Source organism: Sinohyriopsis cumingii, unplaced genomic scaffold (genome assembly GCF_028554795.1).
Source record: "Sinohyriopsis cumingii isolate HCF-2022 unplaced genomic scaffold, ASM2855479v2 utg000810l, whole genome shotgun sequence".
In the NCBI taxonomy this organism is placed as follows: Eukaryota; Metazoa; Mollusca; class Bivalvia; order Unionida; family Unionidae; genus Sinohyriopsis; species Sinohyriopsis cumingii.
In genome coordinates this window covers 482725-509831 of record NW_028315933.1, presented here as the reverse complement: position 1 = coordinate 509831, position 27107 = coordinate 482725, and the positions used below count along the sequence as shown (strand labels likewise).

Sequence of the window (27107 nt, the reverse complement as noted above, 5' to 3'; positions counted from 1 at the left end):
TATGCCTCTACTCTCAGGTTAGCTAAGACAATTTATCCCTCCAAATTGCAATATTCGACAGTACCACAAAGATTTAAAATAGAAAATTAAGCACTAGATGCAGGAATTCAAAAGAAATGGTTGGTTTAAAAATGTAAAATTGATTTCATGATGAAAAAAAATCAACATTTCTATTATTAGTCCACATATCCACAGTTATAAAAACACAAAAAGGACATGGCATTCACGTCAATCTCACAATAAAAGTATTGTTATAAAACACGTGTCCTTGAATAAAAGGTCAAAAGGTTAAATGTACAAATCAGAGTGAACTGTTTTAGTGTCCCACAGTTTATCCAAAATATGAACAAAATTCATCACTGGATTTAGGAAACATAAGTGAATAAACAATTTAATCAAAACCTGAATACACATTTTCTAGGCTGTGACCTTGACCCTAATGACAAGGAGATAAGTGTATTGCAGAATGAATTATCCTTACCTTATCAATGGTTCATGCCAAGTGTCAGTAAAGTTTAAAAATGGGTTTAGGAAAACAGGTACAAACAAAACCTAATGACAAATTTTCTATGATTGTGACCTTAGCCCCAGACTGACAGAGGACAGCAAGGAATTTGCTGAATGAGTTGTCTTAGCTCCATAATGATCCATGCCACCAAGTATGACAAGAATTTATTACAGGGTTTAGGAAATGAATAGTAATGAAACTTTAAACAAAACCTTAACAAATTGTTGCTGCTGAGTCGGCAAAAGAAGTATTCACATCACAAAAGATTGTGGCAGCTAAAAGTACCCATAAAGGAGAGCAATGCCTGGTAAACAAAATACTTGCACGATTGAGCAGTGTCTGATAAATAAAAGTACTCAAGACTTTCAACTGTCTACTAACAAAAATACTCACAAGATTGAGCAATATCTGATACTCAAGTCTTTCAATTGTCTACTAACAAAAATACAGATTGAGCAGTGTCTGATAAATAAAAGTACAAAAGACCTTCAACTGTTTAGTAACAAAATCATCACAAGATTGAGTACTATCTGATAAACAAAAGTACTCAGGACTTTCCAGTCTAGTAAGAAAAATACTCACAAGACTGAGCATTGTCTGGAAGTGAGTCATCTCCACTGGACACCACACTCTGCTGGTGGTCTAGAGTATCACTGGACTGACTGAATATCACCTAGAAAAATAACATCAAAACTCAGCTTTTTAAATTATCATATTTTTTCTCTATGTATCCTGATATATTGAATAAAGTCTGTAGTACTATTTCCTTTATTGATTTCCAGAAAAAAGTTATATTTGTAAGTAATAATCTTCTGGTTATTTTGAATCCTGCACTTTGAACACTGTATCTTTATTTGGGTAAGTTTCATAATGCAAAGTCTAGCTCCAAACTGGAGAAACTCCATTACATTGATACCTTACTGTCAGAAGTATCGGTATGATATGGTCCTATATGGATGATTATGGTTCCTACTTCATTTCTTTCACTTAATCATATTTTTCACCTTATAATCAGATTTCACATAAAACATACCTTGCCATAATGTGGTGCCTCCGTAAAAATGCACATTATATAACCTTGCTTACAATGAACAAATAATAAGGCAAGCACTTCTATAAAATGGTAGACTTTTGTGTTTTCCTTAATGAGTACTTTAGTGAGATATTGCTGTACATGTTTCTTTCAGTATTGTCATGTACAGTTTACGGAATAATAAATTCTGTAATAACTAACACATTAATTTCAAAATAATTTTTGGAGTTTCAAAATGATTGCTTCTTGAGAAAAGTTTAGATTTTTTTTAGGTGTTTAAGTCTCTATATTTCTGAGAATAAAAAAGAAACCCAAACAAATAACGAAAATATTCATTTATAATTACATAAATGCCAAGGCTAAATTTGACATGGCCTTCTGCAACATTTTATTGTCTAACATAAATATGTAATGAAAATTAATGGGAAGCAATAAATGAAATTAAACTGCAACAAATATTTGTCTTCCGAACCAAAAAAACCCCATGCATATTTGAATCCCAATAGCTACATGTCCACAAAAGAATGTTTGCACTTCAGCAATTAATAAGAATTAAAATTGGTTAAAACTTGTACGATTCAGACAAGGGTTCCACTGAATGCTATGTCTCTCCTGCACACTATGCTGGTATGTACTCCTGCACACTATGCTGGGATGTACTCCTGCACACTATGCTGGGATGTACTCCTGCACACTATGCTGGGATGTACTCCTGCACACTATGCTGGGATGTACTCCTGCACACTATGCTGGAATGTACTCCTGCACACTATGCTGGGATGTACTCCTGCACACTATGCTGGGATGTACTCCTGCACACTATGCTGGGATGTACTCCTGCTGAGTGCGACTTGCAAAATATTTTCAAAAACTTTGGAGTCATAAGATTGTTGACGCTACTACTGTCTTTCCTGCAAAAGTGATACATATGTGTCACAAGTTGCTAAAGCAGGTAAGACAATGAAGAGGAATAAAACTTGGACAGTGATCCCTCACTATAAAGCAACTCAATATATTGTCACTCCTCATATGCCACAGGTATGATGGATGAATGTTAGCAGCTATATACTGGCTAATTAAGTAGAGTCAAACTGCAAACAACAAAGATCCTGATCTATCATAGCATACTGCACCTGCACATCAGGATCTATGTTGTTTGTTTTACTGATTACTCCTAACAAACTGCATGGACACCAACCTGATGGCACATTATGTGATGACACAGCTGGGTCTGTGCCGCTGGACTCATCTTATAAGTGACTATATATGGTATAGTATTAAACCTGATAATAATAAGGTGACTCCATTTATAATGTATGACATTGTACACTAGTATGGCTCTCCTTAATAGCATCATAGTGAGGTAATACTGTATAATGGAGATAATGGGGAGCCAAGGAAGTACAGTAACCATTTTACATTACAAACATATAACATCTCATGGACTTGTCATGATAGTTTGGTATTCAATGTATCAAGATACCCTATTTTTATCTTCATACGTTAAGGTTGATGTGGTGATCTATTGATAGTGGTTAGCACATTGGTCTGTTACTCAAGTTCCACAGTTCAAAACTTGATGGTGGCAAAAAGTGTTTTCCTAACACCTCCATTAGCATCACTGGCATGTATGATATCAAACAGTGTGCTCTAACATGGAGTCCATAAATTTTGGATTTCAATGCAGGAAAAGTCACACCATGTGCAGGAGAAAGATCCCTTCCATAGTGTTAAAAAAATTGGTACTTATTGCCTTTCTCCCTGCACCCAAGTCCAGCATGTGCAGTAGCACAAATACATGTAATACTTTATACTCTAGAGTGTGGCATAATATGTACAAATAGAAATAGAGCTTGGTTTTGCCAAACACAGTCTATCTAACACTCACAAACTTAAAGATAATAGTGCCACCATCATTAAAAGGTAAAATCTATGTGTCGTCAACTACGAAAATCTTTGTCAACAAAAGGGTCTAAACTGTTTTTGATAAAAAATAAAGCATCACATAGTTATTAGGTTTGTTATGGCAAAAGACAATTGTACATAAAAAAAAAAATTAAACTTGGAGAGCTGTCCATAGTAGTGTCTCACCTATGAATGACTTTGTGTGGACACAGCTTTGCCCTTGTCAGGATAAAACTTTGCCCTTATAAGGACACAGCTTTGCCCTTATCAGGACACAGCTATGCCCATATAAGGATACAGCTTTGTCCTTGTAAGGATACAGCTTTGCCCTTGTCAGGACACAGCATTATCCTACTGTTGACAAAGCTTTGCCCTTATAAGGACACAACTTCCCTTTTTCAGGATAAAGCTTAACCTTTAAAAGAATACAGCTTTGCCCTTGTTAGGATACAGCTTTGCCCTTATAAGGACACAGCTATGCCCTTATAAGGACACAGCTTCATAGCCTGTCAGGGTACAAATTTTCAGCATAAAGTAAAACTTCATCCAAATTTAAGTTGAATACAGGATCTGATATAGAAGATTATGACTTTCCAAACTTTAACAAAGAATTTTAATATTGCTGATGCTGCAGCGAGCACTGCCAGACAATTGATACCCATGTCTTGCAATTCACAGGCATGAAAACCAAAAAAGAACTGTTATATGTTTAGTCAAATGCAGCAAGTAACCAAGTCCCTTCATAAATGAAGTTGAAATTTCAAACAATAAAATTTCTGCTGCATGCAAATGAATCAAAACCAGTTATGAGTAAGTGTACAAGAATGTACATAAAACATACAAAAATAATTATAAATAAAATTAAACTCCATACTACAGCTGGTGGTAACTAAACTACAGCTATAGGCACCTATGGCAGGCAAGCCGTTTACCTCCTGGAAAGTGAAAATTTATATATGTTTACAAACTGAGCTGGAAGCAAAATACAGTGCTTATTATTTCTATAGATACATCTAGGAAAGAATATCAGTTTTAGATTTACACAGTGTATTAGTTAAATAAAGCACTACAAAGCATGCTGAATATTCAACTGCACAATATAATTAGAAATTAGCTATTATTATCACTGATTCTATAGTTTAATTCACTTGTACAGTTGAGAGTACATGTATTGTTCAGAAACCATTTATTCATGACTAGATACTAAAAGAGTCTTCTTCTCTTGCTATTTAAGTATATCAACAGTGGAATTTGCACTTTCATTCACAATTAGGGGAGGTAAATCTGTTTTTATGTTTATGTGACATAGCAAAATGTAAAGCAAAGGCTTAAAGCATGTTCTTAATAGTTTCATAGGGCTCTGTAAATGATTCAATTTAGCATAGTCCATAAGATGAATTAAACATAAGCTTTCAAGCATCGACGTCTTCCGAAATAAGAAACTTTTACTTTTCTTGAATTATTTCATGAGTTAGTAAAAAAAAAAAAGAAAATCAAATGCATTACATAAATTCTGCTGATATCATGATCTTTTTCTGTTTATAAATTAAAATTCCACTGAAATTATGTTTCACCTGTGTAGCTATGATGTAATTCCAAAACCTTGCAAAGTCACTGAAGCAGGAAAAAGGTTCATGAAACCAACTTTTGCATATGATGACGCATACATCCAACACGTTTTAGCATTGTACATACAACTGCATCTGAGAAATCTCAAGCTAAATACAAAAACTGTACATGAAAAAAAGACCATGAAAAGTAGGTCACTAGATATCCTTTGCCTGTGGTTAATAGTGACCCGCAAGATAATATACTGTTCAAGTTTTGTAACTGGTCATGTAACAATTTTAGAGAAACTGTGATAATTGCAAAAATAAATAAATGGAACACAAAATCAGGTTACTGTGATCTACATTTTTCTCCTGGTGATTACTATTCTCCAAGATAAATACATCTATTAAATATTATGATTGTACAAACAGCATAGAGCCACATCTGCTATTGTATAATGTGCTATTTGATCAGGGTTGCTGGTTTTGTTAGTTTTACTTGTAACTTCATGTGAACATGGTGGACACTAATCTGCAGTCATGTTACTATCCATTGCCATCACATTATATTGTCATCTGATTTGGTACCATGATAATATCAACAGAAAATAGAGATCAGCGATATCATACAGTGCTGAGAAACATGCATTCATATTCGCCTAAGTAATTTATTTCCAATTCAATCCAGCACAAGGCACTAAAACAAAACAAGATACTGCAATCCACTTAATCCTTGCTACATTTTAAACTGATACATTTTGTTCAGATATAAAACAGTAACAGCCCACAGGCAATAGTCAGTGGGAATTATCTGCAATCTGTAACCTTGCCAATGACATTAGCCAGGTACATGTTTTCAGTGACCTTTACTGCAAATAACTCATTGCGATAAAAACAGTTTAAAATTATCAGAACAATATCATAACAAAATGTAGATATATTATGATACAACTTCAGTGTCACAATAACATCACCACTAATCTCCAAGAACATAACGCAGTGGCAGATATGGCCCAATACTTTTCAAGAACCATATTTGCTTATAAGTTGAGTCCATCTGCAAATGACACAGACCCAGATCTGCCATCATATAATGTGCCAGCATAACTGGACCTGTAAAGTTTGACTGGAGTAACCAGTAGGACAAAAAATATAGACCATGATCTGAAGGCGCATTATGCTATGGCAGATCAGGATCTTTGTTGTTTGCATTTTGACTTGACCTATAAGCGAGTATATAATGTACACGAAATTGTAATTTGGCAGTCTAGAAGAGCCACCAGAGTTTTGCAAAATCTTAAAATTACCATCTATACTTGTTTATAGACTGTTACTGATTGAGCTCTACCTTTATGTAATATGCTAGCCGATCTGCACTCAACTTATATGCGAATATATATGGTCTGTGATTCTAGTTTTGTTGTAAATAATGTTACAGACTCTGGATTTCAAGCTAAGGTATGAGTTTTGTTTAATAAAATATGAGAGGTGTGGTAGTATGAGAGAAGTATTTTCAATGATATATTTGGAGATATCAAGTTTAGTTATGTTGTCAATTTCTCTTACCTTAAAAAGAGATATATCCTGATAGAGCACAAATATACAAACAAGATCAAATTAAATTTAAACCAAACATGTTATCATTGCTTTACAGAATTGAATTGATTGCTAGGAGATTATTCTGATCTATACTATTGTGTGCCAAAGACATTCGCAACCTATGTTAACATGACCTTTGACCTTTGGATTGATTAATATAGTCAAATTTCTTCCCACAGTTCTGGTGAATTAATACACATGGTCTGATCATATTTTATTGGTGTTAACTTGCCAAAAAGATCGAGAAATGACTTTTTTATAAAAATATAATTGAAACAAAAGTTTAAAGAAGAGACATGAATGAAACATTATTGATAGATATTCTGATATGATCAGGCTGATTTTAGTTGGTTTGATGCTGACAACATATTCTAACATAATGAGATGGAATTTTGTAAAATTATCAGGCCAGTTTTAGCTGGTTTGACGTGTGCAGTTTTGTGATACCAGCTGTACTCAAACATTGAGAACAGTTTCTGTGAGCATTGCTTTTTATGAACACCTACTGAAGCATTCAGGACAATTTAGAACTTTCAGGTTCTTCCCTAGTATGATTCTTCAATTATGAAAGCCATTGCACCTACTGTGCCCTCTGTCAAAGAAACACAAAATGAAACAAATCTGTCTATGATAATTAATGATTTCATGTTTTATACACAATAATTTAGCACAAATACTGATAAGAGAAATGGAAAATTATGTGCGCCCATACATAACCAAAGTGACTGCTTGCATACTGGCAATAATATACGTATCCAGACATTAAATATTAATTAATATACATACTGTTTGTAAGTGGAGCTAACTGCAAAAAAAAGAGATCCTGATCTGTCGTAGCATAATGTACCAGCAACTCAGGGTTTATGCTATTTGTTTTACTGATTACTCATAGCAATTTGCACAGACCCAGATATGCCAGCACATTAAGCAATGGCAGATCTGTGTCTGTGAAGTTAGCAGTTGGACTCATCTTATAAGCGAATATATAAGGTACTTTTCTCTGTAGAGATATCATTTTTCCAAAATAATTCGCCTCGAAATTAGTAATATCTACCTTGTTAGGATTGTGTCCAGCATGTTTAACGCTGGTCAGAAGTGGGCTAGGTAAAATAAGCTGCATTATATATTTGCTTGCCAATAAAGAATTAATACACGACAAAGTATAGTGTTTTCTTTTACAAAAGAGGAAATTATGCTGCTGTTACAGTGTAATTTTCTTTTTGTTTGTAAATGTACTCCAGTATGTTTACGTACATTTACTGCCATTGGTGATAAATGTACACAGTACCCAAATATCCCAGTGACTTGTCCTAAATGATACAATTAATTTAATTTCCAACTTTGGGCAAGTTCACAAAATGTGGCAGATATAATGTTGCTTAATTTGTCTGAATGGACATAAAGTATTAAAAAAGTCATATGAATAAAGCCCAACAAGTCTCAAACATCGCTAATCACCATGGAATATGTTCTAATACTGAGGTTGTTTTCTAATATAACTGTCTGCAACAACATGTCTTGCTGAAATAACATGTTGATTTAAATTAACCCAACTCAAAACATTAAATGTTAGCCAAATTTTCTTTCAAAAAAAGTATCAGAAATGACATATGATACACCATTCATGTCACTTTTCCCTACCAATGACTTTGACCTGACTATTGTATGATCAAGCATGAAATTGGGTAAATTTACATCAAAATACCCAATAGGGTTTAAAAAAAAGTGATAACTTGGAGAAGGAAACAGACCACTGCCTTACAGTATTCCTTTTGACCTTGCCTGTAAACAGAGGCTATGATTGTGAATGCAAAGGATATATAAAATACTAATGTTTCATTCAAATATATTCATTAGTTTAAAATAAATAGCCATATCTGGATACAGATCATTGATATTCATTTCCATTTACTATGTCCATGACTTTACTATCACTTTACCATAATATACTGCTGGTTAAAGTTTTATTAAAAGATGTTTAAAAGATGTTTGGTACTTCAAAAGTTTTACTTCAGGCAAGAATACGTCTAAGATTTACAGTTGCCCTTACCATTGAGACAGGGACATGGCTATGACCCTGAACAAATTTTATTAAAATATCTTCAGTGGTTCAAAATGTATATACTCCACATAGTGTTAAAAGTCACAGAATTAAATTTTCATTTGCTGTGACCATGACCTTCAAGCTGGGGGAGTATCTATGGCATGCAACACACTGTAAACTCATAATATATACATGGTCAAAGTTTTCTTCCAATATGGCCTGTTTCTAATACATGACTAATTTTGGCTCCCCTTGCTCTCACCTGCAAGACAAGCTTGTTATAAGCGAGTGATTCTTTAGTGCCAACTCTTAAAGTTGTTACCACTCTGAATTATTATTTCTTGAGATAAGAAGTAGTGAAAAAAATAAGTTTCTCTACACATTTTTCTTAATGATATAAATTTTCAAGTGTTTGATTTTGCCAGGACAAAAAAACTTTCTAGAAGTTATAATTCAGATCATTCCGAGAAATAAAAATATCTGTATTTGTTAAGAAATATCTGTATTTGTTAAGAATCATAAAATACTTAAAATAAGAACATGGATGTCAATAAGTTATGTCCATCATAATTTGTCTCTTACAGTATCATACCATTAACCTTCCAAATTCAAACTATAATCAGGGGAGGTAACTGTACTCATTTCCTCAGAAGAATTAAAGTTCTTCCACCTACAATAAGTTTATCTTAGCTGTAGAGTTCAATATAGTACCACACAATATTTTTAGTGAGAGAAGAACTGAATGCCACTGGCTTCAGACTGATTGTTAAGTACACTCTATGAAACAGTCTGGTCTACTCAGTTCATAAGGTACTTATAATTACACATCTCTTTCATTAAAGTTAACAGTAATTCCATTGTCTCAAAGTCTTTTCTTATTTGAAATTTCTACAAATATGTCTGACATGCAACACATAAGTTATCAATTAACAAAAACTACATCTATAACTAAAAAATCTACCTCCTAAGAAGAGATGAGATAATTATCATGAAACTTACTGATGGACTCTTTGGTAACCGTTTCTGACCATAACAAGATAACAGTTCAGTCAGTCTCTCCCGGGTCCGTGCCTATAAAAGAAATTCAAAATTTTGTTTTCATGGTTAGCATTTTGTTGGTTTAACTTAACCATTGGTAATTATGTCAAGGATTGGTTTGGTTGTGTGTTTTACAACACCAAAATACTTCAAGGTTTTATCAATAAGAAAAGTTTGTTACCCAGTCATGTTAGCCAATATGGGATGATCCAAACCTGGACACTTAACCTACACCTTTCTGTTTCATGAGGTCCACTGCTAAACCTCACTGCTAAACCTCTCAGCCACAATGGCAAATACTGCGTGGTAAACTTCAATGTTTCCAGCAATTAAGAAATCCATCAAAATTGGTACCGCATGAACAAAAGTGAATCCATAGCCTTTTTTAATATCAAAACCAAATGACTTTATTTATTGGTACAAAACATGGGATTTGTATTACAAAGTTAGAACTAATGAACAACATACTCATCAAGACCCCATTATTATGATTATGTTTTGAATCATACATGACAGAACCAGGACATTAGATTGGTAGATTTCAAACTTTTGATCAGTAGACTGACTTTTAAACAAATCAGCATAAATATCTTTTTCATTTTTTAAGGGAACTGAAAACAAAACAAGTGCAGTATTTGCTGTAATATTTATCTCCATCTCATTATAATAAAATGTATTTTGAACAATAATCAAGTTCTGATGGCAAATGTTACAATAATAATTAATTAATATGACTCGGGGTATTGTCAACTGAATGTAAAAGGAAATTTTTTTATTTCTCATAGTTCTCTACAAAATATTTTAATAAATTCCACAAGCATTTTTAGTTTTCTTTACAAATTCCCACTTAGACTCTCATTAGCTTTTGGTCCAGACTTCCCCAAGGTGATAGTGTCTGCATATATTGTAACTACTTCCCAAATATACTATCTTAAAATCCACTTGACACGAAAACAAAATGCAAACCTATGACCTGTGCTACTTACATGCACTGACTTAAACTATTATTAAATTTGTAGTATGCTAAAGCAGTTGTTTTTCATACTTCATAGAAAGCACATGTTTCAGCTTCCCTTGAATATTTAACTTCCATCATTTTCTTCCAAATTATCTTTAATTTTCAAAAATTGTAGATTTCAACTATAAAATAATATTATGTGCAGTAGACAGCCTCAAAAACAGTATATGTGACCTACCACTGGTACAACTGCATGTCTGAAAAGCTTGTTCTGTAATAACAAGAACCAATAACTTGCAATTTCTGTATTGCCAATGAGTTTGTAAATAACCTTCCCTGACACAGGCACTTTGAAATGCTGAGTATGGGATCAACCAATGGATTTTTACATGAAGCCAAATCATCAACTGACTGCAGCTGAATTAGCCCCACATAGACAAAAACCATTTAACCAAACCTATTTCACAAAATTGTGTGCATAATGACAAATTTCTTAGTTAGACATGTATTATACACTCATGAAAATTTTAAACAACAACTTTAAACTAAAGGTGTTATATTCAGATTCTGAGAGAGTGAGAGATAGTTAGAAACTTAGTGAGCTCTTCGTCACTTATTACATCATAATTATCATAGTATCGTAGAATGGTTTCCCAGCAATTCCTTCTGCAATGTACTCACAAAAGTCCATCTTTCAGATAATCATGTACTGTACCATTTTCTTTCAGCGACAAGATCAATTAATAGCAGTTATATTAATTCATCTGTTTGAGGTATCTTGACTATCTATTTATACTCACAATTTCATTGAAAACCAATGTTTTTGCTTTTGTCAGTTTTGATGGCAAGTGTAACATGTTTTGACTTTATCATACACTTCTCCCTCGAAAACTTGCACACATCAGAGTCCAAAAACATAGACTGCACTATAAGCGAGGGTGAGAGATACCAAGGGACCTCCAAAAAATCCACTAGATATCCAGGGAACCACAGGGTTGGGGGGGGGGGTAATGGGCTGTTTAATGTCAGAATCCTCATTTTACAATTGCACTGAGAATAACTGTCATTAAAGCACTTTTTTCGATGAAGTTGTTCATTATTCTGTATAAATTACATTTGTTTTCAAAATGTCCAACATCTGAAAGATTGATAACATGATTCCAACATGGTGCGCAAAAACATTTGTGTATTACATCACAGCTTTTTGTTTTGCTGACTAGTCTGGTTCCAGGAGTGTTATGGATAGTAGTTTCTGAAAAAAGGATCTTCCAAGCAGCAAACCACTAACTGTTGATACACCACCAAACAAGATTCCTATTTATAAAATAAAAAACACGAAAAATGTCTGGAGACCATCGTCTACGTTGAAACTCAATTTTTTAATTGTTCAATTAGTAAGATATTATTACCGTGATTTCATTGCAAGTAACAGTAAAACTTCTTATCATCCCTGAGGATATCTCTATGTGCAAATTCAGGAATTCTCTGACACAACTGTCCATATCTGTGAAACAAAGCTCTTTATTTTACGAAGTACTCATTTCACTTGGTTGCTTTGCTATCTTTAATCAGATATTATATGATTGAGTAGGTTAATTTAAGGTAGTTTAATTACATACACAATAACATTTATAAGAGTGTTCGATTGATCGATTGAAACGAGTTACCCAACATATGACCAGGGCCGATGGTTCTTAAGCATGTAGGATATGTATGCCTTTTAACTTTTTTGTTAATTCCACCTCCTTTGATTCAAAAGACATAATTAACGTGATAAGAGAAAAGGAGGCCTGTTTTTTATTTAGTGCAACAATACAACAAATGCTTCCGCTTGTCATTTATCAAAAGATGGTCGGCACTTAATTAGGTTCTCAGAGAAATGCTCGCAGACATAGCTGTTACGGTAGATTGACACGTTTTACGTTTAATTATAAGAGGACACATTGTACTTATGATGATTATACTTAAAAGAAACTAAAAGATAGAACCTGAACACAAATTTAAGTTAATAAAAAAAATATTTAATTGGTATTTATTTATTAAAGTACTGCCTCCACTAGGCGTAAGTGACATTTTCACTGACTGAAATTTCCTTGAATATTGTTATTTATTGTGTACTAAGAATGGAAAGAAAATGTAAAAAATTTTATGACTTCTTTTTAAAGTTGATATTTCATAACGTTGATTGAAATTTGCAGGTCCTATCTACCGTTTTTGACGATAAAATGAGCAATATATCAAAGATTTTGTTGCCAATTTTGATCGCGATTCAAATTCAACAAATAGGTATCAGTTTTGGGGTATTTTCTGATTTAAAAATTGGATCCATGCCTGACCCCGTGTTATAAGCGGGTCCACGAGTTATCAGGGCACGAGTTACCTAGGAGTGGTGTACGAAGGAAATGGGAGCTAAGTGCTTTTTCCAATGACACACAAAGGCAGCCAACCTGGGCTGGCCTTAGCAGATATCTAACCCAAGACCTCTGGATTATGAATCGTCTGCTCTACTATTAAATCACATGTGTTTTTTTTTTTTTAAATTTGTTATTTTGATGGCATTTTAAATGCATTATTCACTCCATCATGCCATGTAAATGGGAGCTAAGTGCCTTTCCCAAGGACTTGCTGTGGAACTAGGCTGGCCTGAATGGGTATCGAACCCATAAACTTTGGATTACAAGTCTGAAACTCTACCAACTGAGCACCCTCACTGCATATACACTAAATAAAAATAACCTCATATGTACAGAGCAAGCAAAGCCTTGTTTCAACATTACTGACAAAGCCAGCAGAAAAGGACTAGTCAGATCATTTGCATATGCAGATGGAACCAAATGCAGGGATTACAGCTCATTATTCAGAATATCTTAAATTGAAATGATGTCACTATTCTTTATACATTAAGTGCTCAATTACAAATAACTTTTACAAATACAAAATTTATATGGGAAAGACAAAATATAAAATAATTATGGGCAAACTACATTTCATCCTTCCCTCTCTAATATTACAAGGGACTTTCCACTTTCTACCAAAGTACATGTGTCTTGCTATACATGCAGTCCACACAAGTATATGTCTCCTTCTATAGATGCAGTTCCTTTCCTTCAACTTAAAAATTGCTATAAATTTTATTTGCAAATTTGTCTCAGTTCCTTTTCTTCACCCTCATCATCTATGTGAATTTAATTAGCATAATAATATGATTGTGATTCTAATTATTAGTCACCTGAGATGCTTGAGGTCTCTTCCAGACAGAATCTGTGTCAGATCCTGACTTGCGGCTAAGTGAGGATTCATTACTGGGGACACTTTGATCTGTGGCTCCATGGACCTCAGTGTTCAGATACTTTCTCCCTATGATAGCTGTTTCTGTGAGGTCCACAGAGAAGTCTAGGATCCTACCTGAAATGCAGAATGAATTACTTTATAGTCGATAATGCTGACAAAACGTTATGATAAATACCATATTTCCCAATTTAAAAAGCACATTCAGGTATGAAAAGCAATGAGCCAGAACAGCCATCACATAATAATGCAAAGGTAAATGAGGAGGTATACTGCTAAGTGTATTATCATTTAAAAAAAACAGCATAGACCCAGATATGTCACTGCATTTTTGTACCTCCAAGCATTGCCAAAAGTTGTGATAGACAACCAAACTACTAATCCATGCCCAATTACTCATGGTATCCATTTACTCAAAGACAACATATCTGAGCATAACTCTGACACACAACCCTGATTAAGCTCCACATAATTTTGGCCTGGATCCTTTTATCAAAGATTTGCTGAGGGGCAGGCAATTTAAAAGCTTCTGTATGTTTGGAAGTGCAGTTTTCCAGAGTATGAACAACATACCAAATGAGAAAAAAAAAATGCATTTAATAAACTGATAATCTAAGATAGTGTGTGCAGGTGGATGGAGAGTGACCTGAGGGTATGCACTGACTAACAGAACTTTGATGCACAGTGTAATAATAATAAGACCTTTTAAAATACACATTGTATAAGCATGTTTTCCAAGTCTGATTAAAATTGTTGTTATAGGATTTGAGGTCATTTTTCTACACAGGTTAAGCTATACATGGTGGCCAGAATAAATGATGGAGGAAGAACCTGGGAAAACCTCAGAAAGAACAATGACCCACGAGAAGCTACTGGCAAGCTTTCTCACGTACCCATACTGGCTGAGCCTAAGACTCAAACCCATGCAAACAGAGGTGAGATGGCAGTAATCTGTAACAGTAAGCACTTTAGACCACTCAGCCACTCAGGACCCCCTCTGATCAAAATCGGATCATAAATATGACTTCATGAGTGGTAACAAGGCACATCAATCAGATACAAGGTCACCTCAATAATATTCATGGACCTCACTCATTACTAAACTTATCCAAGTTCAAAAAAGGAATAGAAATATGAACTCCAGAGTGGAAGGAAGCAACTGTTGACATAAACTCACAGGGCATTATGGTCAGGTGCGTTAAAAACAATATCTTAAAATATCCATCACATATGTAATAGGAACAAGGATTATAGGAAGACAATCTTTTTGTAACTGTTGATTGATACAGGGATGGAATAAGCTTCAAAACAGATATGTAGTTTATTTTATCACTGTACCAATCATAAGATATTATGGGAAAAAAACTGTGAGATTGGTGTTGCCCTTCACTATTGGGTAATTAGTAAAAGATCATTATATATCTGCCTTTTGATGGACATAAAGTTCTGAACATAACTTTTAGTGCTAGATTATCACTGTAATGGCAGATACACAGACCAGTTTACAGCATTTACAACATTCAAATAATGGCAGTTACACAGACCAGTTTACAGCATTTACAACATTCAAATAATGGCAGGTACACAGACCAGTTTACAGCATTTACAACATTCAAATAATGGCAGATACACAGACCAGTTTACAGCATTTACAACATTCAAATAATGGCAGATACACAGACCAGTTTACAGCATTTACAACATTCAAATTTTAAAGGAAAATCAACTCAAAACCAGCCTGAACTTCCTTCCCAGCTTAAGTGCAGAATCAACACTAAATGTTTTAAATAAAACTTTCACCTTCATCTGCATGAAAATAAAGGATCACATTTATTTCGAATACCCCAAAATCATGAATCGAAAAGAACTCATAACAGTTAGTTATATTTTAGTCACATTATCTTGTGTAATTTTAGTTAAAATTCTAAAAATCTGCAGCTAGTCAAACTTGGAGAAAACTTTAACTCAGAACATAATATCCCAATCAGCCAAAAAAAGAAACATGAATTTACCCGTTATACCGTAACATTTCAGCAACAAATGTCTGTATCTTAAAAGTGGATTCTCAAGATCAGAGTGCTGAATACAGAAAAGTATTATTTGAATTAGAAACCAACAATGATCAGAAATATTTAGCTAACTCCATGTCAACGACTGCACTTACTGGATAGAACATTAAATTTTGGCTTTGGTAGATCAAACGTACCTGGTAATTCTTTCTTATGGACAATTTCTGACTCAGCAAAAGACATGTGTGATGTGTAGACACCAAATTCAGAGGTTACATTGGAACTTGGGGGAACTGCAGCCAGTGTTGAAGAACGAGTAACAGTCAACTTTATGATCTTCAGAGCTTCTTTCCAGTGAGCACCCTAGAAACACATGTAATAAAATACACATAATGGGTTGTACAAGTCATAATTTCATATCATACAAAATCGGACTCATTTTGTCAATTCCAATACAGAATTACTAAATGTGTATGTTTTATGTATCAGACTCTGACAATGAGCAGTTGTAGATCAACAGACTGTCTTTGTGACAAATTGAAAAGAAAATCTAGAAAACCAATTAACAAAGATATTTCAAAACTCATCATCAAGTGTTTACAATAAAACTGTAAAATTCAGATATGCTGAGCAAACCAAAACAAATCTTCTGCAATGCAATCAACACTATATGTGGTACATCTCTGAGGTTTCAGTTTCAGCTTCTCATGTAAAGTTTTATTTCTGCCCATTCAGGATAAAAGTTTTCTCCATGCTTTTTGCTTCTTTACAGTTTAAAGTCTATTCTATATTGCAACCTGCATCTTTAAAAATACCAAAATCTGACTAAATAGCAAGAATTTGTTGCACCAAGTATCAAAACCTTGCAATATATCCACATTATACAGGTGCTCCAACTCATCTCTACTTGAATGAGTTGTGCAAGAAGGAAACTGAAATAACTGGCAGAATGTAAGCATGTTCAAAAAAGAACATTTACACTGGACAAAAAAAGGGGGTATAATTCTGTAGGGGCGAACAATACACCTGTGCAGTGTATCAATATGATTCACGGTACACAGCCCATGATATGATAAATTATTGATATACATATGAATTTGAGTCTTTCCATCTTTAAAAGGTCTGTCAGTGGTAGGTGGTGCCTTTTATCTATTTACTGGTTGTATTTCTAGTATGCAGATTACAGACTGATATTATGCTTAGGATCTATTTATATACAATTCTCGTCCATGACAAAATTACTTTCAAACAGACTACTGTTAGCTGTCAGTAATTTTTATTCAACATTCTAGTTCAAATAAGGCTGCTCCATTTGATCAGATGCTGGACTCATATTTGCCACTAGAGAGAGGAATTTTGAATAAAAAAGTATCTTTACTTCTTAATTTCATTTTTTTCATTCTTATATATTCAGTTTATTTTAATCCTCATAGGAATATATGGTTCTGTAGTACATGATCTAACAGGCCTAGAAATGAAAATTGCATTCTACTTTTAAACTGTGAGTATTTTAATTTGGATTGGTATTCTGTCTTTTGTACATTTGCTGAAAGAGTGATTGACCAACACATCATCTATTTCTGTCCATCCAGCATGTACATTGGACATATCTATTTCTGTCCATTCAACATGTACATTGGACATATCATCTATTTCTGTGAATCCTGCATTTACATTGGACATATCTATTTCTGTCCATCCAGCATGTACATTGGACACATCATCTATTTCTGTCCATCCAGCATGTACATTGGACATATCTATTTCTGTCCATCCAGCATGTACATTGGACATATCATCTATTTTTGTCCATCCAGCATGGACTTTGGACATATTATCTATTTCTGTCCGTCCGGCATGCACATTGGACATATCTATTTCTGTCATCCAGCATGTACATTGGACATATCTATTTTTGTCCATCCAGCATGTACATTGGACATATCATCTATTTCTGTCCATCCAGCATGCACATCGGACATATCTATTCCAGCAGGAACATCGGACTCATATTTAACTTTATTTTCAGGGTCAAAATTACCCACTGGTGACTCCATTCACAATTTCCCAGCTCCAATAATCTGATACATCATAACTTTAAAAATTATTTTCATCAGAACTATCATCATCAAGTATATGCTGAACAAAATTGCCATCTGAAGAAGAACTACTCTGGGAGTAAGCCATTTTGGGCTTTCTAGGTAATCAATATTTTAAACGTGCATTTATAAAACTTCACTGATGTGAGGTTCAAACCACAATATAAAGCTTGTGTGGCAGTCAAATTTAACAACCATTCGTGTCAAGAGCCCAGAGGTGTAAATAGTTGCCTACCCAAAAACCCTGTTGTGACAAAGCACTACATTTACTGGTGTGACTAATGTCATGAAAATCACTTTAAGGGTGAATAGTTAAATAACAATTGTGTACTGCACCAAATAGATTTGTGTGTGTGTGACCTTCAATTAATTTGTAGGAGTTCTTGCACATCACAGCTCAAAGTACACAAATTTTGTGATTCATGTGTCCTGCTTACATAATTTTCAGAACTTTTGTGCCAAGTTTCTCTATAGCTTTGCCAATACTTCCTTATCATCATATAGCAAAAAACTATCTTAAATGCTGATTGTTGGTTGTTTACCCTGGACTGGAACAAACAATAACCACCAATGAGAATTCAGTTTAACATATTTCACTGCGTGACACCAGTAGTGTAGCTTTAAAATTCAACCCAAGTAGGCAAGATACAAATCTACAAAGAAATGCATAAAAAATGCTTAAATCATGAGTCAAGTACTTGATTTACCTGTGGAACACATTTGGAATGTCTCCTTTATGATGAAAAAGCTGTTCAAATAAAATAATTAGCATGGAATTGGGGTGGGGGGATATATATACGAACATCGCTTTGAGTTAATTTTGTAGAAGGTGAGTTAGTGTTAACAAGTTTTTTTGGTATTTTCAATAACAAAACTAAGTGCCTGTGTCTGCAGCAGCTGATTTTTGAATATTAAAAGAACCTGCATACAGTAGGTATGATTATGTATTGATTTTTCACCTCTTGTATTGATATGTGTATTGGTACAGTAAAAGTATTGATACATCAATATATCAATGGATCGTTTCACCCCTATCACTCTGGAAGACTTGGTTTGGTTTAGTACTTTATGGCACAGCAACACAAGTGGGTTGCCTAATGCTGAGGCAATCAGAGTCAAGTGCCTTGCCCAAGGACACATCACAGTAGCTGACCTAGGCTGGTCCAATGGTTGGATGTGAACCTGAGCCATTTCAGTCATGAGTCCAGCATGATAACCACTGAACCACCATGGCTCAACTCAGGAAAACATTAAAATTTTAAAGACATCTGTGCCAAGATACTTTTTGTCAAATCTTGTACAATTCTGTTGAACTTTTAAGAAGTCTTTAAAGCATTTTTCTATTTCAAGTAACAGTGCCTAGAATTGATAGTGTAGATATTGAACAAATTTGAAAGGCATTCATGCCAGATGCTTTCTGTTAAAACTGGTCCAATTCTGATGAGCTTTTAAGAAGTCATTAAAGCATTTTTCTATTTCAAGTAACAGTGCCTAGAACTGATAGTGTACATATTGAACAAATTTGAAAGGCTTTCATGCCAGATGCTTTTTGTTAAATCTGGTCCAATTCTGTTGAGTGTTCTTGAAGTCATTTAAAGTTTTTCCTATTTTTAAAAATGGAGGACATTTTCATTCCTTTTGTAATAGAGAACACATCTGATTGCAGATTTATTCATCATTTTGAATGAGTATAATGTCTGGATGCTTTCTTTCAAATTTGGTCAAATTCTTGCGAGTGGTTCTTGTGAAAAAGTTGTTACATTTTTCTATTATTAGCAATGGTGGACATATCAAACAGTGAATCATCATCACTTGACCAAATCTGAAATAGCTTTATACCAGGATAATTTCTTTGAAATTTTCGGTGAAATTTTCCGAGAGGTTCAGACAAAAGTTGACAGATTTGTCTGTTTTTTAAAAATGTTGGCTCTATCAGACAATGGACTGGCATCCATTATTGGATAACGGACTGGAATCAATTAACAAATTTCAAAGAGCTTCATACCAGGATGCTTTATGTTAAATTTGCTCAAGTTGTGTGAGCAGTTCTTAACAAGTCATTTATTAAAGTGTTTCTATTTTTAGTAACAGTGGTAACATCAGTATCATTAGGAAAAATCTGAATGAGCTTCATGCAAGGAATACTTTTTGTCTAATTCTGAAAGACCACTCCATAGGCTCAATTTAATCACAAAGAAGCATGATGAAAACATTATAAGCAGGTACTTATCTGATGTCAACATAATGTCTGCCAAACTTTATCACAGTCCATGGTATGATTTAAAGAAGAAATCTGCATGTGCAAGGGTTTTGGGATATGTGTACAATAGAATCTAATCTCAAACTTCGTTAGCCAGAACTCTCGTTTAGGTACCAGCAAATTAGCTATGTATTATATAGCAAATAAGTTTCAGATGGATTAAAAATTGCTCACTTAAACGTGATCTCAATTGATGGTCTCCTGAAGTAAAAATCATTAGGATTTACTTTTCCTTCCTCAAAATGACACATCACCTTACTATGGAAGTCAGTCTATAACTGAGGCAACATTTCAACACACAATTAATAACACTCAATGCAGCATTGCTTATAAAGTATTTTTTTAGCAGAATGAATACAATGGCACAGGTTCTGGCTTCTACTAATAAAACCATTAACATTTGTACAGAAGCAGAAATTATGCTTTTTATCAAACTTTTGATAAACTGTGCTAAATTAATCTTTTTTAATCAAATGTCTTAAAATGGCCATTCCAACTTTTTTGAGAAGTGAAACTAACATGTTGGCAGGAAAAACTCTGCAATAGTAAGCAACAAAAAGTGTGAATACTGAAATGTTTAACAGTATGCCTGCATAAACCTTCTGGGTAAAGTTAATTTTAATGATGCAATACTTACCTGTTGCTTTTGCTGCTTTCCCAGAAGGAAAATACCCCAACCAAAAGATGAAAATTTGTCCTCCCATTTGCATGAACCAGAATATTTTAGAACATCTGATCACCCCCTGGGACACAATGCACATTTTTGCTTCTGCATACTGCCCCTTCCTTCTTTTAATGGGAGTGGCCTAATTTAGTGGGACATCAGCAAGGGGTGGGAGGGAGGGAATCTGGCAATTGCAGGAGGTAAGTATTATATCATTAAAATTTATTTATCCATCACATCCCCAACTACATTTTTTAAAATGGTTTAATCTAGCATCAGTTGGAAACAATGGTGTGTGTGATTTGGATTTTTAATGTAGCTTTAACAATTTTTCAATCATATCACTACGATGTCTGCAGTGTGACAGTTTATAGTTACATCTAGCACTGGGGCATCATGCCGCAGACATGTAGCATGATGTCCCACCCAATCACATTATCCGGACACCAGGCCGACCAGTCCAAACAGTAACCTCATAATGCTGAGCGCCTAGCGAGGCAGCTGTTAGTACCATTTTTGTAAGTCTTTGGTATGACTTGGCTGGGGTTCGAACCCACAACCTCACCCTTCCAATGCAGACACTAAGCCACCGGAGCAGTCAGACAAGTATGTCTAAAGCATAGAGATACAGACAAGTACATGTACAGCACAGAGATACAGACAAGTACAGCACAGAGATACACAGAGATACAGACAAGTACATATACAGCACAGAGATACAGACAAGTACATGTACAGCACAGAGATACAGACAAGTACATGTACAGCACAGAGATACACAGAGATACAGACAAGTACATGTAAAGCACAGAGATACAGACAAGTACATGTAAAGCACTGAGATACAGACATATGTAAAACACAGAAATACACATATCAGTTGCATTTAGTAAACAAAGCAGCATTGTGTTACCTCCACATGCTTGGCCACAGTACTAAAGAGCTCAGCATTGAGGACACCATGATGGGTACTAGAAAGATCAATGTAGTGAACCATGCAGTGGAGAATCTGAAGTATTGCTGGCTGGTAGCTGAGTGGCCCCTTTTCCAAAACCTAAAATACAAGTAAACAGTGATACTTCTAACAAAAGTGACTGAAGTACCTGCACGGCTGACAATTTAAAGATACTTGGATAAACATTTATGAGCTATGGGAAACAAATTAATTTGAAGACTAGTTTACTATTAGGAGAGTCAAAAATATCAATAAATGCAAATAAAAATTAACATTATGTTAACATTTATGAAACCATCTTCAGTAAGTCTTGGTGAGCAACAAATTTAATTTATTCAAACATTTTCATACATTTGAGGAGGGTGAATAGAACTATGTATCATATAACAAAAGATTTAAGTTTCTGTCTTTAAACTGATCTTTAATTATTAAATAAACAGGGTCCTAGTAAGACACATTCACATACAAAGATGACAAATGTATCCTAAATCCATATGAAAAGCAAAACTGAGATATACATCTTAATATAGCTTAGAGTGAGATACATACCATATATATATATATATATATCTTAATATAGCTTAGAGTAAGATACATACCATATATATATCTTAATATAGCTTAGAGTGAGATACATACCATATATATATATATATATCTTAATATAGCTTAGAGTAAGATACATACCATATATATATCTTAATATAGCTTAGAGTGAGATACATACCATATATATATCTTAATATAGCTTAGAGTAAGATACATACCATATATATATCTTAATATAGCTTAGAGTGAGATACATACCATATATATATCTTAATATAGCTTAGAGTAAGATACATACCATATATATATCTTAATATAGCTTAGAGTGAGATACATGTTTGATATAGCTTAGAGTGAGATCCATACCAGATATATATCTTAACATAGCTTAGAGTGAGATCCATACCAGATATATATCTTAACATAGCTTAGAGTGAGATACATACCAGATATATATCTTAACATAGCTTAGAGTGAGATACATACCAGATATATATCTTAACATAGCTTAGAGTGAGATACATACCAGATATATATCTTAACATAGCTTAGAGTGAGATACATACCAGATATATATCTTAATATAGCTTAGAGTGAGATACATACTTGATATAGCTTAGAGTGAGATCCATACCAGATATATATCTTAACATAGCTTAGAATGATATCCATACCAGATATATATCTTAATATAGCTTAGAGTGAGATCCATACCAGATATATATCTTAACATACATTAGAATGATATCCATACCAGATATATATCTTAATACAGCTTAAAGTGAGATACATACTTGATATAGCTTAGAGTGAGATCCATACCAGATATATATCTTAATATAGCTTAGAGTGAGATCCATACTTAATGTAGCTTTGAGTGAGATCCATGTGAGATATGTATCTTAATATATCTTAGAGTGAGATCCATACCTCAACAAGGAAGGAGATCATGCTGAGACTAGCTGGTGCATACACATCATGGAGATATTTCACTACACACTTGGTCCACTGAAAACTATCCTTGCCAAAAGTCCCTCGACTGTACAGAGACATCACTGTCCCAAGGTTACTCAGTCTCTCAGACTTCTGGCTGCATATCTGAATACAACACATACAAACATCCAATCAATATACAACACTAGGAAGACTTACTTACAAAAAGCAAACTGTCTTGTCCAAGTTACTCTTAAGGTGCATCTAAAATTATGCAAACACAGTTTTATAAATGCAATGTTTCACATGAAAACAAAGTTCCACGACAGCAGTAAAATAAAATGTAGTCATTCAAGGTAACTGTATTCATCTGATGACAAGTCCACACTTGCTGATAAGCTCACTCCACAGTTTTAACACCATAGTGACACATAGGCAGAAATACTGTAATACAAAAATGTGTGTGCGATTTGGATTTTTAATGTAGCTTTCACAATATTTCAGTCATATCCAGTGCTCAAAGAATTTTTTTTAAAGACACAGGCCCAGGGCTGGTGACTTAAATCACAAGCCCTGACTGAAATTCCACAAGCCCAGACTCCAGTTTCCATTTGCCCAAAATTTCTCCTTTTTTAACTCATTAACCCCTGAGGCAAACAGCTAGGCATTTCCCCACAGCATACTTGCAGAGATCACCTAGTGCAGTGTTAGCCGTACCAGTGCCTGTATCCAAGACTTGCTGACAGCACTTGGCTTGCAGATTTTTACAGAGGGGGCTACTTGCAATAACATTATTTTCTTATTTATGTTCCTATAATTAAGCTGAAATCTGACACAGCAGTTCTCAATACAATTATGTACATAATGGTATACACTTCATGCTACATGTAGAAATAAAACTTGTGCATCAAAATAAAAATAAACAATTTACTAACCAATCTGTTTCTCTTGCCATGAATAATCCATAAAATTCATTATTAATTCACACTGAATAATTAACACTATCAACACACGAAATTAATTCTATTTTATGTACACAGAAATTCCACTTGTCATCTCTCTTGCAAACTTAACTTCATGTGAATACTCCATCAGAGTCTGTGAAATAAAAGTCTAATCCATGCGGCTGATTCTCATAATTTTCATCATTTTATAACCTAAATATATCCACTATTTTTGCAGCTATCAAAGTCCATTTTTTCCCTTTGTTCAACAATAATCACTCTATCTATATAACCTAAAATGTTATTGGTTAAGCTGCCTGCATAATGAGGAAATGGCTTGAAATCAACCAATGGTTTGTGTCGATTTAAATCGTCATGCAGGATACAGGCCTAAATTAATACTGCCACTCAGACTCGGCACTTGGGAAACAAGCAAGGTAAACTGTACCATGTTATTGTGGCACTCGGTAGAGTGCGACAAGTTATAGAGGTGGCATGGGTTAATGAGTTAATATTATTTGTCACACAACATTGCAATTGCTACAGATGTATTTAGTGTTCATCAATACACTCACTAGAGACTGGATGGTCCTGGTTTTCAAACTTCTCTGCTGGATTCTCCAAGTGAATCCTGGTCAGAACCAATTCTGAGATATGTCAATATGTTTTTTGCAGTATGTGCAAGTAATTAATTGCAATGATATGTAAAAAGCTTTTGTTCTCCTACACTCATCCAGCATCTCTTTGATTTACCTATATTGGGTTCTTCACTGTTTTGATCGTAGCTATGCAAATTAGCACAATGGGCTTACCAACTGCAGTATTTGAAATACATCTTACTAGCTATTGTCAGTCATTTAAATAATATGTGAAATGGTGGTTTGAACTTGATCTCTTTGCCTTTTAATTGCTGCTATTTAAATTGCCCAAAGGATAGTTTTACATCAGCTCCAATCATGACTGTTTACTGTTTGTACACGCTACGTGTAATGGGCATATACTGAAAGTGGTGTTTCTTTTTCTGTTTTTGAAGATTGCTGAAAACTGTTTTCTTGAAACACGAATGTGTCAGGGTATTTGGGAGTACAAAATCATGCTATTAGCATGACACGCACCATGTGACAAGTTCATTAAAATCGGCTCTCCACTTCATGTGGTTAGACTGTGCCATGCTATGGCAGGTAGGTCAACATCTTGAAAATAGATTTCATCAACGCTGTCAAGGTATTTTTTTTAACAAGCCCAATGGGCACTTCTCTTAGAATACAAGATGGGTATGATCTGAAATTAGAGGAGACCTTGGTGCCAGGCTTTCAGATTTTTTGATCACTGATTTCATTATGATGACAACAGTGTAGCACTTTATAGTGATGTCTAGCACTGGGTCATCATGTCCCACCCAGTCACATTATCCTGAATACCCTGACACCATCCTGACCAGTCTAAACTCTAACCTATTAGTGCTGAAAGCCAATCAAGGCAGCTACTAGTACAATTTTTATGTCTTAGGTATGACTCGGCTGGGGTTCAAGCCTGTGACCTTCTGCACCTGAGGCAGATGCTCTAACTACTCTGGCCACCAGAGCAGTCATTATACAAAATGGAAATAGCTATGATGCTACTAATGTTAATGGCAAGAGCACAGAGTGCGCCATGTTATCTCCTCTGCATACAAAGCAGAGCTTTGGAAATCTAAAACATTCCTTTATACCTCAAAACTTCACAAAATCATTGTGCTTCAATAGTTCTGATACTGACAATAAAGTGGAAATGAAGGACTGGACATCCTTCCTTTGAAACAGAGGGTTCTTCCTGCCAGGATATGAACACTTTGACATCTTTTCTTTCCAACAGAAAAGCGGTTCTTACCAGGGCATTAATGTCCTATCACCCCTCCTTTGCAATAAGGAAATTTAATGCCCTGACACCTCTTCTTTGCAATAAGGACATTTAATTCCCTCACACCTCTCCTTTGCAATAAGGACATTTAATGCCCTGACACCTCTCCTTTGTAATAAGACATTTTAATACCCTTATAATTCTTTGCAACAGATGTTGTTCTTGCCAGGACATGAATACCTTAATATTCTACCTTTGCAACAGGAGAGTGTTGTGGTCAACAGGACATGAATGTCTTGGCATAATTCCTTTGCAACAGGAGAGTGTTGTGGTCAACAGGACAAGAATGTCTTGGCATAATTCCTTTGCAACAGGAGAGTGTTGTGGTCAACAAGACATAAATGTCTAGGCATAATTCCATTGGAACAGGAGATTGTCAATGTCATGGTCAACAGGACATGAATGTCTAGGCATAATTCCTTTGCAACAGGAGTGTTGTGGTCAACAGGACATGAATGTCTTGGCATAATTCCTTTGCAACAGGAGAGTGTTGTGGTCAACAGGACAAGAATGTCTTGGCATAATTCCTTTGCAACAGGAGAGTGTTGTGGTCAACAGGACATGAATGTCTTGGCATAATTCCTTTGCAACAGGAGAGTGTTGTGGTCAACAGGACATGAATGTCTTGGCATAATTCCTTTGCAACAGGAGAGTGTTGTGGTCAACAGGACATGAATGTCTTGGCATAATTCCTTTGCAACAGGAGAGTGTTGTGGTCAACAGGACATGAATGTCTAGGCATAATTCCTTTGCAACAGGAGAGTGTTGTGGTCAACAGGACATAAATGTCTAGGCATAATTCCTTTGCAACAGGAGAGTGTTGTGGTCAACAGGACAAGAATGTCTTGGCATAATTCCTTTGCAACAGGAGA

General features: G+C 34.7%; 1 protein-coding gene across 20 annotated transcripts in view; it reads right to left on the bottom strand.

Annotated features, from left to right (window-relative positions):
• LOC149773222 (protein furry-like) overlaps positions 1-27107 on the bottom strand; it is a 242636-nt gene that overhangs the window by 64137 nt on the left and 151392 nt on the right. For 14 of the 20 annotated variants that reach the window (XM_089946600.1, XM_089946615.1, XM_089946613.1 and 11 more), the window contains 7 exons: positions 23390-23557; positions 21869-22009; positions 16130-16295; positions 13865-14040; positions 9639-9710; positions 6563-6580; positions 1091-1181 (listed from right to left, as the gene is read on the bottom strand). In XM_089946600.1, coding sequence (XP_089802726.1) covers positions 1091-1181; positions 6563-6580; positions 9639-9710; positions 13865-14040; positions 16130-16295; positions 21869-22009; positions 23390-23557 — 832 coding nt within the window. Of the gene's footprint in view, positions 1-1090; positions 1182-6562; positions 6581-7381; positions 7401-9638; positions 9711-13864; positions 14041-16129; positions 16296-21868; positions 22010-23389; positions 23558-27107 lie in introns of all 20 variants that reach the window. The other 6 variants (XM_089946601.1, XM_089946609.1, XM_089946611.1 and 3 more) reach the window with 2 other exon arrangements.